Source organism: Capsella rubella, unplaced genomic scaffold (genome assembly GCF_000375325.1).
Source record: "Capsella rubella cultivar Monte Gargano unplaced genomic scaffold, Caprub1_0 scaffold_3, whole genome shotgun sequence".
NCBI lineage: Eukaryota > Viridiplantae > Streptophyta > Magnoliopsida > Brassicales > Brassicaceae > Capsella > Capsella rubella.
In genome coordinates this window covers 7,626,024-7,643,352 of record NW_006238921.1, presented here as the reverse complement: position 1 = coordinate 7,643,352, position 17,329 = coordinate 7,626,024, and the positions used below count along the sequence as shown (strand labels likewise).

Here is a 17,329-nt window from a genome sequence, read left to right as displayed (position 1 = left end):
TATTGGCTTATGAATTGAGAGAGAGAGAGAGATAGAGAGAGATAGAGTTACTGCAAACTCCATCTCCATTGTCAATATGTTAAACTATTATATCAAAAGGATTGGTTAAAGGTTAAATGCAGTTTTCTTATATCAGAAAAATTATTTAGTTTGGTAGTATAATTGTATTTGTATGCATTCCTCACTTTCAATTGCCTTAATGTTTCTGATCGTTGTTGTAAATTGTCCCACACAAAAAAAAGAAAAGCAAAAATTATTAACCAAACAAATATTATTATCAAGTCACTATCGTCAATTCTGTAATTATAAATTTTCGTACATAACTTTTTTTTTTCTTCTGAACAAACGTACATAACTTATTGACACGTTTTAAATAATGAATAAAAATAAAGGTATAACATTTTTGCCAATTTTCATAACTATATTAAATATTAAGGCATATCAGATTAACTACATTTACAATATATTTTTAAAAAATTTATTTGTAAAAGAAGTATCTTAATAGATAAACATCAAAATGGCAGGATAACTATTAGTATAGTTAAACTATCTATAAGAATAATCTTGACTAATAAGGTATGTGGATCAAACATGGTGACATTATCCATTTTATAACAAATTGTAATGAAGAAAGGTAAATACAAATTAGAAAAAGTTGTCCCACTCACCAACTACGTAGGTAACGTAGCAATAGTTCATTTAAAGAAAAAAATATTTTTAAGCAAAGAAGAAAAAAAAATCACATATCATGGAAATAAATCACTATCACATCATTTAAATAAAGAAACCAAACGTATAGCATTATAAAAACACCCCAATATCAAAAGAACAAAAATAAAACCATACGTTACATTTTATTTGTAAGGAAACTTTCTCAGAAACAAAAGTAAAAAAGAAAGAAGAATTAGAATCTCCACACAAATGGTGCTCCAACAACAAACGCATTTTCTCACAAAGATAGATCAAGAAGTAGAAGAAGAAGAACCTTTTCATGGATTCATTTTCCGATCTAAGCTTCCTGATATCTTCATCCCTCACCACCTCTCTCTCACGGATTACATCTTTCAGAAATTCTCCGGCGACGGAGAGGGTGACTCCACTTCCACTTGTCTCATCGACGGTGCTACGGGACGTATCTTAAACTATGCCGATGTTCAAACCAATTCAAAAAAGATCGCCGTGGGAATGCATAGGCTTGGGATCCGCCACGGTGACGTGGTGATGCTCCTTCTCCCCAACTCTCTGGAGTTTGCTCTGTGTTTTCTTGCCGTGGCTTACCTCGGAGCCGTTTCCACCACTGCGAATCCGTTCTATATGCAACCGGAGATTACAAAACAGGGGAAAGCCTCTGCCGCGAAGATGATCATCACGAAAAAATGCTACGTCCAGAAACTGACGGACCTCAAGAACGACGGCGTTTTGATCGTCTGCGTAGAGGACGGTGACGAAGACGAGGTTTCGTCGGCTGAGGACGGTTACGTGAGTTTTACGGAACTGGCTCAAGCTGACGAAACAGAGCTTCCTGAACCTGAGATCTTGCCGGAAGACACGGTGGCGATGCCGTACTCCTCCGGGACAACGGGACTTCCAAAAGGAGTGATGATTACTCACAAGGGTTTAGTTACGAGCATTGCTCAGAAGGTCGACGGAGAAAACCCTAACGTCAACTTCACGGCCAATGACGTCATCCTCTGTTTTCTCCCAATGTTTCACATATACGCTCTCGACGCGTTGATGCTTTCGGCGATGAGAACAGGTGCGGCGTTACTAATCGTGCCGAGGTTCGAGTTGAATCTGGTGATGGAGCTGATTCAGAGGTACAAAGTCACGGTGGTACCAGTGGCTCCCCCGGTGGTTCTAGCGTTCGTTAAGTCCACGGAAACAGAGAGATATGACTTAAGCTCAGTGAGGATGATGCTATCAGGTGCAGCTACATTAAAGAAAGAGCTCGAAGACGCCGTGCGTCTCAAGTTTCCTAATGCCATCTTTGGTCAGGTCAGTTTCTATAGTTCCCTTAATTTCCTCTGTAGTTTTCATTAGTTTCTTCAATTTTTTTTAATGCAACTGGACACATGGACTCAAGTCAAAATCGTAGATAATCTTATAAACATAACTATTGAGATGAACTAAGAATGTAGATCTCTATACGTACATATGTTTCATGTGGTACTTCTGGAGTCAACTGCTTTTGTCTTCATATAAGCAGCAATGCAGCATGTAGTAAAAGATACGAGAATTGTTTTGTACAAATACTAAGTGGTAGTAGGTGAAGATTTGTCGCTATGTGCAATTGTCTTGTAACTTGAGTAAAATGGAAAAATGGAGAACTTTAAATATGTAACAGAGAGATACATAAACAATCTCGTGGTCTACATATAATTAAGAGAAAAAAATGAATTAGTGGTTCACCAAATCTAAGCTTTAAAACTATTTATGTCATTGTCTACATCTTAGGTGACACCACATTCCGAATATTTATTGGTAATTGTTGATGTTAAAGTACCAATATTTTGACTAATTAAAACAACGATATTTTGGCTTTTTCAAATGTAGTGGACACGAATTTATGTAAGACATTGATTGACTTAAAAAATCCTTATCCTAATCTTTGAGTATACAAGTCGATCACTTAGATTAGAGTTTAGTGGCTTGTGGTAGGTAAAACGATTAATACTTGTATATTTTGCCGAAAGAGATATCCAAAATCATTCCACCAATTATTAGTATATATTTTATTGTAATTTCTTCAAAGCTAAAAAAAAATAAAAACCAATATGTAGCACCCACGTTGAGATGACAAAATGTGATCGTTGATTCATTCTTTTGTCAAACTTTGGCCATTTCTTCTGCTAGACTTTGATACTATTAACTATTAAGAACCTTTAACGAGTTGATTTGGTTTAGTTTCGTAGAGTTATACGTTTTATAAACTGAGAACTATATGGTTCACTATCTGCTCGTTCAATTTCTCTAGCTAGTGTAAAGAAAAATCAATTAAACATTTAGGTGGGTGGCTAGATGGGTTACCTAACATGGTTTTAACAATTTCTCTAAAGCACTCAATAATTGTAGGAAGTTTCATGTGAATAGTATGAATGTCAATTCCAAGCATGATAGTATATCCATCTAAAGAGAAAAAAGATCCCATAAACAAATACAAGAAAAAGCATATCATTTTGTGAAACACAGAATACAATAATTCGTTTTAAAATGGAGTTTTAGGGTCACACACACTGACACACGATAGTTTGTCTTTGGAAAAATCACTTTTGGTCCCAATGCATAGAGGACACGTTCTCCACTATAACTTTAAGGTTTGGCTGTGTTGCTTTTATCTTATCGTAAACTATCATGAGTTTTTTTTTGTTTTCCTTTTTCTTCAGTGCCTTTTGTGTGTGTGTGTGTGTGTGTATGTATAAAAGGTACTCCTCTGTTTAATTATTGATAAATGCTTTTTCATGTAAGAGTAATTAGTGATGATCCATGTTGCACCGTTTATATTATAGTTCCATTATTGCGCAACATTCATTTCTCTAAATAGTTTGACTTATTGACGTTAACAGTTCATATCAAATTTAATTCAATAACCACGACCAACAACGCACATGCTCATGAACCTGATTGTCATACAGTTCATTTCTCGTTTGTCTTAATTGCAGCTTTCAGACTGCGGTTTCTCAGTTGATAACTTAATGTCTTCGTCAGTATTATTATAAAGTCAAATGTTTTTCTTACATTTTGGCAATAAATGACTTAAAAGTGACACATATATTATTTTCAGGGTTATGGAATGACCGAGTCAGGAACGGTGGCTAAGTCATTAGCGTTTGCAAAGATCCCGTTTAAAACCAAGTCTGGTGCGTGTGGGACTGTGATCAGAAACGCCGAGTTGAAAGTGGTCGATACCATAACAGGGATCTCCTTACCGCGGAACAAATCTGGCGAGCTATGCGTCCGAGGCCATCAGCTCATGAAAGGTAATATGGTCAAAATGCTCAAGTTGTGTCCCTTTTTCTTTTGGGAGAACATACTTTGAAAAGCACAAGAAAATGGTGCGATCTTGGTAGGTTATCTGAATGATCCGGAAGCTACTGCGCGAACCATTGATAAAGACGGGTGGTTACACACTGGAGATATTGGTTTTGTGGATGATGATGATGAGATTTTCATTGTTGATCGGTTGAAAGAACTGATCAAATTCAAAGGCTATCAAGTGGCTCCGGCTGAGCTTGAAGCATTGCTTATTTCTCATCCTGATATTGACGATGCTGCAGTTGTTGCGTGAGTAAAAAACGAACTGAGTCTTGTAATTCGAAACTCTAGTGTTTGTTGTTTTCTAATGATATTTGAAGTTGCAGAATGAAGGACGAAGTAGCTGATGAGGTTCCGGTAGCGTTTGTAGTTAGATCAGAAGGGACTCAGTTATCTGAAGATGATGTCAAGAGTTATGTAAACAAACAGGTAATGAATTCATTTTCGGTCTTTAATTGCGAAACACACAATGATAGAAACTGTCTATGTCTCTTAAATCAATGCTGTGATGGTTTATATAGGTGGTTCACTACAAGCGGATCAAGATGGTGTTTTTCATAGAAGCTATACCAAAAGCAGTTTCTGGAAAGATTCTGAGGAAGGATCTCCGAGCTAAATTGGAAACTGAGTGCTCTAAATAGACACAAGAGAGTTGGCAAATGTATGTGTAAAACAGAACATTTAAAGTCTCTACGAAGTAAGCATTAAGAAGCAAGTGTGTGAGATTTGATTTGGTTTCGAGACAGCAATCTTGTAAAGTCAACACAACAGATCCATGAAACATAAAGCTTTACCCCAAAACACACAATTCTTTTCCTATAATCATCATTTCTCACTATTCTCTTAAGAAGAATTATTAATCTAGAGAGCAGACATACCCGCGAAAGCGACAATGAGAAGGGACTTATACTGGTAGATTTTTGTACTGAGCCGCACTTAACTTAGCCTCTTCTACAAGCTGAATGCTTGAAGAATTCAGGTGAATTAACCAGTAAATAACCTGCAGAGAAGGAAGTGACCCAGCGGAGAGGTCTAAAGTGGTTAGAAGCCGAGACCAATTGATTACCCAACAGGTTCCTTGTACGCTTGCTACAGAGGTTTATCTTCTGATCTCATATCTGTACTGATATAAATCGATCTTACACAAATACTACAATTAGTTCCTAATACATATAATTGCATTTGCATGCAACTTAAAGAGAGTAAATGTCATATCATTGAGTTGAGAACATAAGACGGGGAAAGAATATAGTTGGACACTGGTACAAAAGATCGTCATATTTGATCAACATAACAGACAGGAACTAACCATAAGGTAGACTTTTTGAGTAGATGCTGAACCTAGAATCTGAAAATGGACACTTGAGAGTTGAGGGTTAGATTCCTAACGACACTAAAACATCAAGGCCATTTCTGGATACTGAACATAGAACCATTGAGAGAGAGAGAGCGAGAGACAAGAAGATAGCTTTTGTTGAAACAAAAGACCATAAACAAGCTTTCAACTATTACTCACCACAATTATTAAAGCAGTAGCATCAAATAAAGGACAATAAAAGAAACTTTATTAATGAGAATTAACAAAAGTAATTAAGATACTCCATTTACTTATATGAACAATAATAAAGAAGCTACTACATGCAAAATTCAGCCAAGATCACTTATAAACCATAAGAATTCTTCCTTGTCCTTATTCCCATTTCTAGCAAAACGTTCTTCATCCATTACCAAAAGACAAATCAAGCTTGACAGCATACTTAATAAACCCTAAACACAAACTGAGTTTTCCTTCCTGACGAATCATACCCCAATTCACAAACCAGACTGTTCTCTACTCTTTGCATTATCTTTGTTCAGGGTATGCAAAAATTGTCAGGAAAATGTGGAAAAATTGAAAGCAAGAAAGATGAAAATGGTAATTAAAAGACACTAGGAGGCAGGAGGCGGCGGCAACATTTGACGGAGAGTAGGACCACCGGTAGATTTAAGAATGAAAGGATGTTGCAAAAGCTGTTGAGCTGACCATCTCTTAGGAGGATCAATCTGCAAGCAACAAGAAACAAAGTGACGAAACTCCTGAGACGCCGTGGGAGGAGCTTCAGGTGGCTGAGACATACAAATGGCACACATTAGACTGGCCCAGTCCCCTTGTCTACTCACAGCAAAAGGGAACCTCCCCAAGTAAAACTCCAAGATGCTAACACCTAAGCTCCATACATCTCCGGCGTAACCATCGTAACGGCCATGGTTCAGATCAGTGTTGATCCTCTCAGGACTCATATAAGCAATAGTGCCAACAGAGGAGTTACAAGGATCCATGGTTTGAGCCAAGATCCGACTCACTCCAAAATCAGCGATTTTGACAGTCTTAGCCGAGTTAATGAGAAGATTGGAGGGTTTGATATCACGGTGAACGATGTGACGGCGGTGAAGGTAAGCTAATCCACTAAGAATCTGGCGAGAGAGATGAGCTAATTCCTCTTCTTGCCAGACATGTGCTCCTTCAAGAGATCCTTGATCCATCAACTCAAGCAAAACCTGGATCTCGCCGTTATTATCATACATCTCGTGACATTTCACAACGTTAGGATGATCCACGCTATGCAAGATCTTGATCTCTCTACAGATCTGTCGTTTCACAGTCTCTTCGTGGTTTCCGTAAATCACTTTGAGAGCGAAGGCACGCGACGTCGGACGGTGGATTACTTTGTAAACCGTCCCTCCGGCTCCGCTTCCGATTCGGTTCACTCGTTCTAGCTCGGACAAGCTGTTGGTTTGGGTGCCAGATGAAGACGCCGGAGCAGAGGAGGAGGAGGAGGGAGGTGGGAGAGGGAGAGGTACAGCGAGAGCGACGTTGCGGAGTGGGAGTGGTAAGCTTAGGTCAGGACGTTTCCGTAAACGGTTCTTCATAGGTGAAGATACTCCAGGAGGCGATTGAATCGGTTTCATGGCTTTTTTTTTTTTTTTTTTTTTGTTGGTTTTAGCAGAGAGGAGGAATCAAAAGTTTATATATATAAATAGAAGCTCGGTTCTTTTATCTTCTTTCTACAGGTTTGTAATGAAATCTTCAGTCACCGTCTAGGGTTTGTTTGAATCGAATCGAATCGAGTCATCGTCGTTGGAAGAGATGAAAATCAAAATCAAGAGGAGAACCAAGTTTCATTGAATGAGATTGTGAAAAAAGAAATTAAAAGAGACAACATCGAGGAAATAGGTATCTACGCGCTGACGGAAAGAGCGTGGGAGACACTCGCAGAGTTTTAAGAAGCACTTTTGTGGCTCTGTGTTGTAACACGTTTAACAATGTTTTTGTTTTTTTTTTTTGGGTTTTTAAATTATCATTACCGTAGATCAATTTATTAATTAGGTTCACAACATTACACACAAAACTGAAGACAAATAACTTTTTCTTGTAAATTCATGAATTGAAGATTTTAGGACGTCACGGTGGATGATTTAAGTTATGTCATGACGCTGTTACATGAGACAGCCGCCAAACTCATCAGTGTCTCCGGGAACTCTTCGACTCAGTAGTAGCGACTAGCGACTAGCGAGGGGATGAAGAAATTGACGAGAGAGGCGCCATGATCAGAAATTAGTTTTACGCTTCGAGATTTATATAACCTTAAGAAAACTCTGTTTTACGATTAATTGGATTTTGGATTATGTTGTCTGTTTTTTTAAATGGGCGCGTAACCGGTTTTTTTTTGGGGTTATATTTGGCAAATTTTTGAAAAAAAAATCAGAAAACCAAAAATTTGGGACCGAACCGAAGAACAGAACACGCGCAAGCCTTGGTATGGTTTGGTGTGAGTCCGAAAATATTTTTACCGACTAAAAAAGTAAGAACATAGTGTTCACGTGCGAAGCATGTGATACATTAAAATAAGTCTGCCCACTTCGCCGTCAAATTCATCCGCAGAAAGTTTATTTAGAACAATCGGTCTCTCTCTCTTTCTCTCGTTAATTAGGTTATCGATCTCATGGCCGGCGCCGGAATCCACCCTTACCACCAGCAATGGCCGCCGGCAGGGGCACCTCCTCCTCCCGCCGCAGTCTCCTCAGCTGCTCCACCACATCCCCCGCCCGTTCATCACCATCATCCTCCTCCTCCCCTTTTAGTTGACAACCATAATCGTCCTCCTTACGACGAGGTTACAACTCTCTCTCTATGTGATTCTTGTGATGTGTTTTCCTGATAGGCTTTGTTAATATTTGTTTAAGTTGGGGTTTTTAATGTACATGTTATAGCTTAATTCGATTTTTGATTGCTTTTGATGACGAACCTTGCAGAAGTTTCGAACTTTCGAACTTTCAAAGTTATATGATTTTGTATCAAGCTTTAGTTTTAGTGTAGCCAGAAGCAATGGTTTGCCAAATGAACACTCTTATCCTTTGCGTGTTTACAATGCTACTACTTCTAAACATTTTAGCTAAAGTTTAGACCGTGAACCTAAATGAGTATCTTTTCTAATACAGATTTATAGAACAATTTCCAAATTCGTATGATCTTTTTTATGAGAATGATTTTAAAGTTTGTTGCTAAAGTGGGAAAGGGTTCTCTTACTTATATATATATAGTTCTTAGCAGTTTTGTGGTTGGAGTTTTCTGATTTTGTGAAAAACGTGATATCTTACACGAGTTTGAATCCTTTGTTCAGCTTCGGACAATCTTCATCGCAGGTCTTCCCGATGATGTAAAAGAGAGAGAGCTTTTGAATCTCTTGAGATGGTTGCCTGGTTACGAGGCTTCTCAGGTGAACTTCAAGGGAGAAAAGCCCATGGGGTTTGCTCTTTTCTCCACAGCTCAGTTTGCAATGGCAGCCAAAGATAACCTTCAGGTCTCTCTGCTTCTGATCATTTTTTTTACTCAAATCCTGTTTGTCTTCACTTTCTTACATATATTGTTTTTTGGCATGTAGCATCTGGTGTTTGATGCTGAGACGAAGTCTGTTATACATACGGAGATGGCCAAGAAGAATCTCTTTGTTAAAAGAGGTCAGCTCTACATTTATGATATACGTCTCTGTACTTTTTTTTCTATCCTAGCATCGGTCATGTTACTAAAGCATGTTTGATACAGTATTGTGCATTTATATGAGGATCTCATTAGGCGCTCCCCTTTATCGAGTTTGTTACTTCCGTTGGTAATATACACATTTGATTTCGAATGTTGTTGTGTAGGAATAGTTGGGGACTCAAATGCATATGATCAAAGTAAGCGCCTACGAACTGGAGGTGACTGCACACATTCTGTGTATAGTCCATCTCCTTTCCACCCTCCACCTCCTCCAGTATGGGGACCACCTCATGGGTGAGGCATTTGCTTCTCTTTCATATTTCAGATGCGCATGTAGAAACTGAATGATGTGTATTTGGTACCTCGTTTTCTGTTAAATTGTTTATTTGACAATAAGATAAAATTTGATTCAGGTATATGGCACCTGCACCTCCACCATATGATCCCTATGCAGGTTATCATGCTCCCCCTGTACCAATGCCTGCGCCCACACCTATAGCAGCTCCTAGTTCATATGTGCCTGTCCAGGTTATTGCTCTTTTTGTTTTTTTTTATTTATTTTACTTATAGGTTTTGCTAAAATCTTCCCGGAATCCATGTTTTACTTACCTATCCGTGCCTAATATTTACAAACTCGAAGTTCATTTTGATTAACTCTGGTGATTGTGTTGTGGAACAATAGTTGTTGCCTAATTTAAATGCATTGTGTACTGAAGTTTCTGATAGTTTGATAAATTTTGTTCCCATGCTGATCTGATATATGTATCATGCTGTTTTCTATATTTTAATTGCAGAATATAAAGGATAATCCACCTTGCAATACCCTATTTATTGGTAATCTTGGGGAGAATATAAACGAAGAAGAATTGAGGAGCCTGTTGAGCGCGTGAGTATCTGTTTGCTTTAGTGACACTCCCGTCCATTGCATTCCTTGTGTTCTTACGAATTCTGTGGTAAACTGTACTTTCATTTTGCAGGCAACCTGGTTTCAAACAAATGAAGATTCTGAGACAAGAAAGGCATACAGTCTGCTTTATTGAATTTGAGGTTTATTAAACCTTCACCATTTGTGTGTATACTTGCCAGACAGTCATTCTTCTAGCATATTGTTTAACTGTTCTATCTGGACTTGCAGGATGTCAATAGTGCCACAAATGTTCACCATAATTTGCAAGGTGCTGTCATTCCAAGTTCTGGTTCAGTTGGCATGAGGATCCAATATCCTTTACATACTCACTCTTTCTGCTTGTTTTTAAGTGCTTATTTTATATTCCGATATGCCCACTTCTTTTTCCTTTTGTGTTTGTTTCATCTTAACCCAATGATACATATTCAAAGAATCCATATGGTAAGAGAAAGGAAGGCCCAGGCTATTCTTTCTTTCCTTCTCCGAATGCAAATGGAGCCCAAGGAGCTTTGACATATCAGTAGGCCTTGAAGGGGGACGTACTCTTTTCTTTCTCTCCAAACAACATCTTGCAGGCAGTCCGCATTGCATCCATTTTCATTATCGACATTTTTAAGCATCAGCATTGCTTCTTTGTCATGTGATGGATGCATATAGTGTGATCTCATCAACATATAACATGGTTCAGTTTCTATTAGCTTTGCTACATGCATACGCAGTGTGGTTTTTGATGATTGTTTTAATTCTGTAGGAGTCTGGTTTGCCATTTATTTATCTTATTGTGGCTTTAACACATCACTTTGTGGGATTCATTTTCATCATTCAGATCGAATCATCCTGATGAAACTCCAATTGCTATGTTTAGCTAGGAAATAACATAACATTACATTAGATCATAACATGATAACATCCAGAGGCCTGTCATCAACTTCGTTTCAGTGCATGGACATGGAATGTTACTCTCATGGTCTATCACATCGGTGTCATTCTTCAGCATTTCCCATGTTGATTATCTATCTCTGTTCTTACTTAGGCTGATGAACAAGCACATCCATTTTGTCAGTTGTTGAAGTTGACACTTGATCTGGCATATGAACATAGACACTCCAGTACATTGTAGGTTTATAGTTGAGCAAATATGCAGGGACAATCAGTAAAGAGAAAGCTGAGGCTCTCAAATAAAGAAGTATTTCACCTACAAAGTTGAGGTAAGACCATATTCTACCGTCCAGGAAAGGAGCCTGAAGCAGGAGTTCCAAAGAGCCTAACACGTTTTCAATGGAGTCTACTTATTTATCCAATGCAACTATCTCTTCTCTAATTGGTGTCACTGTGTCAGTGAGGCTTTAGGCTACACGACACTGGACATGAAACCAGAAGCGATTTTAGTGACTCTCTCTCGCTATTGTGTGTTCTTTCAAGCAAGTTTCTCTTCCATATTCATGAACTTACCTGTTCTTTGTCATCTTTGGATGCTTGCCAAATCACAAGGAACTTTGTTTACATGACAGATTTTTGAGGTATAAGTCTATAAAGGCCTTGTTTTGAGAACTCACAATCTATATATATCTCAAGCAGGAAACAGAAGCTCACTATGTCTTTTAGTTATTAAGATTGGACAGTTTCTTCCATTACAGAAAACAAAGAGAAGAAAATATGCAGAAAAGGCTTTTTGAATTCCTTTATCCAACGTCCTGAGCAGTAGTAATGTTTTAATTTTAGACACAGTATTAAGTACATTAATATTCATATTTGCATCCAATTTTCAGAGATAATTAACATTTGAATTTTCTTTAAATAGATAAAAATGTAGTTTTAGCCTTATCCTTCTTTGTATAGAAACTGTGAAAAAGAGATGCTTTGTAGTTTCTTCTGCTTGACAACATCGACCACAACATGTACTTAATACTATGGCAAGAAAAACAGTAATAAACGGGTTACAAAATATGAATGAGTCTTTGATACATTTAAAAAAAAAAAAAACTTTTGATGATACAGCCTTTGTGATGGTAAAAAAACAAAAACATATTGTGATTTATGAACTTTGTCAACAACTTTTCTGGCATGTCACTAGTAAAAATTAATCATTGAAACTCGAAAGATTAGTGTTATAGAAGAAAACTAACATGTCAAGACAAAATCTTCGTTTTCTTCTCATCAAGCAAAGACATTTCTTTTGCGTTGTTGATCAATAAAGTTAAAGTTAAATAGAGTATATACAACAGTAACCTTACCCTTGCCTGTAAGTAACATTAGAAACTTGATAAAAAGGTCACATTTAAAAGAAGAATTGCATTACTATTCTCTATGAGGAGTTTTAGAATATAATAATATCAAGGAGAACCAAATCTTTACATTTGTTGTTACCAAAAACTTTATATATTATAAGCATTTTAGGGCATACGTACCAACACTCTCAAAGCATTTTATCTAACATAAAATTCATTTCCTTCTTCGACATGGATAATGCCTCAAAACAACTATATGCTTCTCCTCCCCCCTTTTGCCCTTTTGCACGCTTTACAAACAACGAAGAGGAGTATCAACTGATACATTTCGGAGAGTCACCGATTCTTTCTAATGTCGCAGACGACAAGTCTTCACAATCATCCTCACCTCACTTCCGTCCATTAGATTGGTGCAACACCATAGATGGTACATACGAAGCCATCTTATGCGGGGTTTGCATGAGTCCTATCATTGATACCCCATTTTATTCTTGCAAAGAATGTCTTTACATTTTTTCACAACGAAATGTTAATGGCTTTCACAAAGAGTGTATCGAGCCGGTATCGAAGCACCCTTATCATCCTAAACATTCTCTTCGGTTTATTCATTATTTTGAATTGCGTCCTGATAATAAGCTATGCTTTTGTTTAAATAATAGTGCTTCGGTATACAACTGCTCTCTATGCGATTTTACTATATGTCAACCTTGTTCGAGAAATCCACCACTCCTTGCAATAGACAATCCAAAGAAGCATATGCATACCCTCTTCTACTTTCCTAGAAAAGGCTCAATGATTTGTGACGTTTGTTCTTTTAGTGATCAAAGTTCTTTGGTGTATTCTTGCACTCAGTGTGATTTTCTAACCCACATGAATTGTGTGTATTTCCCATGCGTCATTAAAATTTCGCGTCATCAACACCGCCTCTCGTTCATTTCCTCACCTACTCCAGGCAAATGGTGGTGTGGAGTGTGTCGTGGAAAGATAGACATAAACTATGGAAGGTATTCTTGCGTTAAGGGTTGCAACTATGGGGTTCATTCTAAATGTGCGACACGAAAAGATGTATGGGATGGGAAAGAACTTGAGGGAACACCAGAAGATGAATATGAAGAAGATATTACTAAGTCGTTTTACGAAATAAGTGACGGCATTATACAACATTTCAGTCATCCAGATCATCATATGAGACTTAATGCAGAGACTGATAGAGCATTTGACGAGAACAAATATTGTCAAGCATGCACACTTCCTGTATGTGATGGTATTATTTACAATTGCATGCAATGTGAGTTTGTTCTCCATCAAGAATGTGCACATCTTCCTCGGAAGAAACAACACGCGACACATCCTCATCCCCTTAGTTTACAAGTGGAACATCAAGATGGTTGGTTCACATGTGAAGCTTGTGATCGTAGAAGCAACGGTTTCGGGTACTTGTGTTGTGAAAGAGACTGTGACTATATGTTAGACATGTGTTGCGCTTCCATAGACGAGCCATTTGATCATCCGCATCATCCACACCCCTTGTATCTTACATTTGACCCTGAAACTTTGCAATACTGTTGGATTTGCCAAAAAATGGGAGTTATGCGTCTAAATTGTGGAGAATCATATTCATGTGGTTTTGTTTTGTGTTTTGGTTGTGCCACATTGCCGACTAAATTGAGGTACAAGCATGATCAGCATTTCCTCATATTTGGTTATGATAAAGACGCGAGTGGTAAGTATGTGTGTGATGTTTGTGAACAAGAAGCAGATCCAAAGAGTGGAATTTATACGTGCAGCGATTGCAACGCCACATTGCATATTCAATGTCTACTTGGACTTAGAGAGGACATGTATATGATGCCTAGAAGAGAAGAATTCATATTCCGTGAATTTAATGTGACCGTTCTTCCCAATAATCATCTTAGTCGCAACATATGCAAGTGTTGCCATAATCGTTGTTCGAATAAAGTGGTCTACAAAATCTCTGATACTGTAAAAGTATGCTCTCTATTCTGTATATATGAATGGTGGCACATAAAGAACTATTCTTAAAACTCGAATGTAATATTTGTTTCCCTATTTGGAAATAATGTTTTTTCTATTACTAGGTAACTAGGTCCGGACCCGCGCTACAACGCGGGGGAAAATTACCGGGGTTTTAGTCCTTTATACGTTGCGAGATAATTTTATTTGTGTTTGCTTTACTTTATTTTGATCAGTAATTAAATTTTATCATTTTTAGATTGTATGTGTTGGTTTCGAATATGTTCAAAATTATTTAAATTGTATGATTTTAGTTGGATTGTTAATTTTAGAACAATATGTGACATATATATATGTATAAATATTATACAATGAAAAAAAAATATTATACAATGAATCATTTTTAAAATTTAGGGATTGACCAGCGGTACACCGCATAATCATAAATACATGATTTTAACTTGGACCTTTCATGCAGTCTTGTAAAGTTGCAAATCTCTAGAATAAACAAATAAAGAGCCAATGATTTCTTATTTCTTATCGTGTTTAAATGTAAAATCTGTGTTGATGTTACAATTTTCTGGTAGCAAAAACTTAGTTATATAGATCATATTTTCTTAGGGTTAAATTGAAAAAAATTAGTTTTATAATCAAGCCAGCAATTCGAAACTATTGCCAAATAAATATTAAAGATGGTCATAGAGAAAAAAAATAGATATTACAGATGGTTGAAAATGAAATATCCCGTAACTGGTGTGAAGATCATAGTTAATATAGGAGAAAACTATACATCCAAATATCAATATAGGATATTTAAGGAAGATTTTGTTTTGAAATATTATGGATAATTTGATAATGATTATTTTATATTTAATTTATATTTCTGATTTTTAGGTTAATTTGTTAAACCAATATACAAAATCATACATTAATGTATTTTTCCTTAAACAAATTAAGATTAATGTACTTTCCCAAACCGATATTGATGGTTTAATTTGGTAAATTTCGAAATAATATATATGGAAACTGGTATTTAATATTTTTAAATTTTTAGTAAGATCCAACTGAAAAATTCCGGGTTAATTTTTCTTTTAAAACCCGACCCAAAAAGCATTTGTACTTCTCTTTTACTATAGTAGGGATGTCCCGCGCATATGCGCGGGTTGTTGTATATTTATTTAATTATTTTAATTTATTTATTACTTATAAAAAATAGATTAAATAAATTTTAATGCTTATGACATTTTTACATATTATTTATTTAAATCATACAGTAGAAGCATACATCCATATCTTTTGAATTTATTCGTTGATTAATTGTTCAATTAATCAATTTTGATAGTAATTTTCTTTAATACTTTTAAGTATTTTTTGATAAAACAATAATATTGTTAATGATAAAAATAGGAATGATATTGGGAGAATTTAAAAAATACCCCTTTAAAAATACCACTTTTTAAATTTACCCCCTTTTCAAACTTTATCAAAACAACCACTAAAAATGCTGAAATTTATCCAAATATGTGTGTAAACTTATAAATATACACAAAAATTACCTTTATTTGTGTATAAAATTTTATTTATTTCAATGTCTTACAAATTGGTTTGAATATAACAAAAAAATATTTTGTAATTACATACTTTGAAAATAAAATAATATACATGAATATGTGAGAAAGAAAAAAACATATAAAGTAAAACAATGAAAATGGTTTATTTAGCTTGATTTTCTTATGGTGCGATGGTCAGAAATCAATATTTTTGAATCCCATCGATAAAGTAATTTCCTTATAGCCATAAATTATTATTATACATATGTAATATACATTTAATAGTATAAAAAACAATGAAAAAAATGAAGAAGTACATAAAATAAAGAAGAAATATAATTGAAAACAAAAGTTTTAACCAAATATATAATCAAGCTCATACAATGATATCTTCATTGAGCTTTCAACCCATGCAAGAACATTAAAAATTAAACAAAGAAAATATTGAGAATATCATATATAGTGGATGAGGATGTAAAAATGAGTATTTATAGGATAAAATATGATGTAAGTTACAATTCTAAAATAATTAAATCAGAGGAGTTATAATTATATATTTATAGTGTGTTAATTGAAGTTAAATGGAGGAAACAAATAGTCAATTGAAAGGTTATATAATTTAAGTTACAATTTAATAGTAAAGTGTGGATTTCAAGTATAAATTAAAGTATATGACTAAATGTGTTAGGTATTTGGTTTAAATAAAAATAATTATTATAATTAAAAAATAACTGCTAAATGGACCAATAAGGAGAGAGTGAAACCTTAAAAATTCCCAAGAAATAATTTTATTTTTAATCTCTTTATATATTCCTCTTAATTTAAGTTATATTTCTATGTTTAATTATATTTTTCATCCTTATAGTATATATAATAGATAGAAAATGGAATATCAAATTGTTTTTAGATAGGAAATCAAGTATAAAATTCAAAGTTAAAACAAATTATAATGTTCTTCGTATTATTACATGTTGAATCACAAACTAAATATAATGATCATTATTCTTAAAAGAATGTCTTACAAGTTGGTTTGATAATTATATAACAAAAAGTTTATTTTGTTAAAAATTTACATACTTTTGAAAATAAATTAAATATACATGAATATGTGAGAAACAAACAAACATCTAAAGTAAAAAGAATGAAGATGGTTTCTTTAGCTTGATTTTCTTATAACCATAAAATATTATTATACATATGTATTACATTTAAAAATATAAAAAACAATGAAGACATAAAGAAATACATAAAAACAAAAAATAAATAAAATTGAAAACAAAATTTTAAACTAAATAATTAATCAAACTCTTAAAATGATATTTTAAATGAGTTTTCACCCCATGCAAGAACTTTAAAAAAAAACAAAGAGAATAATGAAGATATGAGATATGGCAGAGAATGATGTGAGAATGGCTATTTATATGATAAGAAGTGATGTAAGTTACATTTTTAAAATAATTAAATTAGAGGATTTATAATTATAATTTATAGTGTGTTTAATTGGAATTCAATAAAGAAAACCAATAGTCTTTGGAAATTTATATAATTTTCGGTTTCATTTTAGTAGTAAAGTGTGAATTTAAAGTATGAATTAATGTATATGATTAAATATGTTTTT

At 35.0% G+C, this 17,329-nt stretch overlaps 4 protein-coding genes across 4 annotated transcripts; 3 read left to right on the top strand and 1 right to left on the bottom strand.

Moving 5' to 3' along the window:
* The first annotated feature begins 825 nt into the window (after positions 1-825).
* On the top strand, positions 826-4,854 carry LOC17893854 (4-coumarate--CoA ligase 4). The gene is made up of 5 exons (XM_006297228.2): positions 826-1,995; positions 3,782-3,977; positions 4,068-4,281; positions 4,359-4,461; positions 4,554-4,854. The coding sequence occupies exons 1-5, from the start codon at positions 922-924 to the stop codon at positions 4,671-4,673; spliced, it is 1,707 nt and encodes a 568-aa protein (XP_006297290.2). The 5' UTR covers positions 826-921; the 3' UTR covers positions 4,674-4,854.
* A 721-nt stretch (positions 4,855-5,575) lies between these two features.
* LOC17893192 (mitogen-activated protein kinase kinase 5) lies at positions 5,576-7,010 on the bottom strand. The gene has a single exon (XM_006299382.2). The coding sequence runs from the start codon at positions 6,979-6,981 to the stop codon at positions 5,962-5,964; it is 1,020 nt and encodes a 339-aa protein (XP_006299444.1). The 5' UTR covers positions 6,982-7,010; the 3' UTR covers positions 5,576-5,961.
* A 951-nt stretch (positions 7,011-7,961) lies between these two features.
* On the top strand, positions 7,962-11,510 carry LOC17893405 (U1 small nuclear ribonucleoprotein A). Its single transcript, XM_006298009.2, has 9 exons — positions 7,962-8,186; positions 8,694-8,873; positions 8,955-9,030; positions 9,217-9,346; positions 9,466-9,580; positions 9,847-9,938; positions 10,030-10,099; positions 10,188-10,270; positions 10,381-11,510. Exons 1-9 carry the CDS (start codon positions 8,016-8,018, stop codon positions 10,481-10,483), a joined length of 1,020 nt encoding a protein of 339 aa, XP_006298071.1. The 5' UTR covers positions 7,962-8,015; the 3' UTR covers positions 10,484-11,510.
* A 908-nt stretch (positions 11,511-12,418) lies between these two features.
* Positions 12,419-14,230, top strand: LOC17892041. The gene has a single exon (XM_006297176.2). The coding sequence runs from the start codon at positions 12,419-12,421 to the stop codon at positions 14,228-14,230; it is 1,812 nt and encodes a 603-aa protein (XP_006297238.2).
* The last annotated feature ends 3,099 nt before the right edge of the window (positions 14,231-17,329 follow it).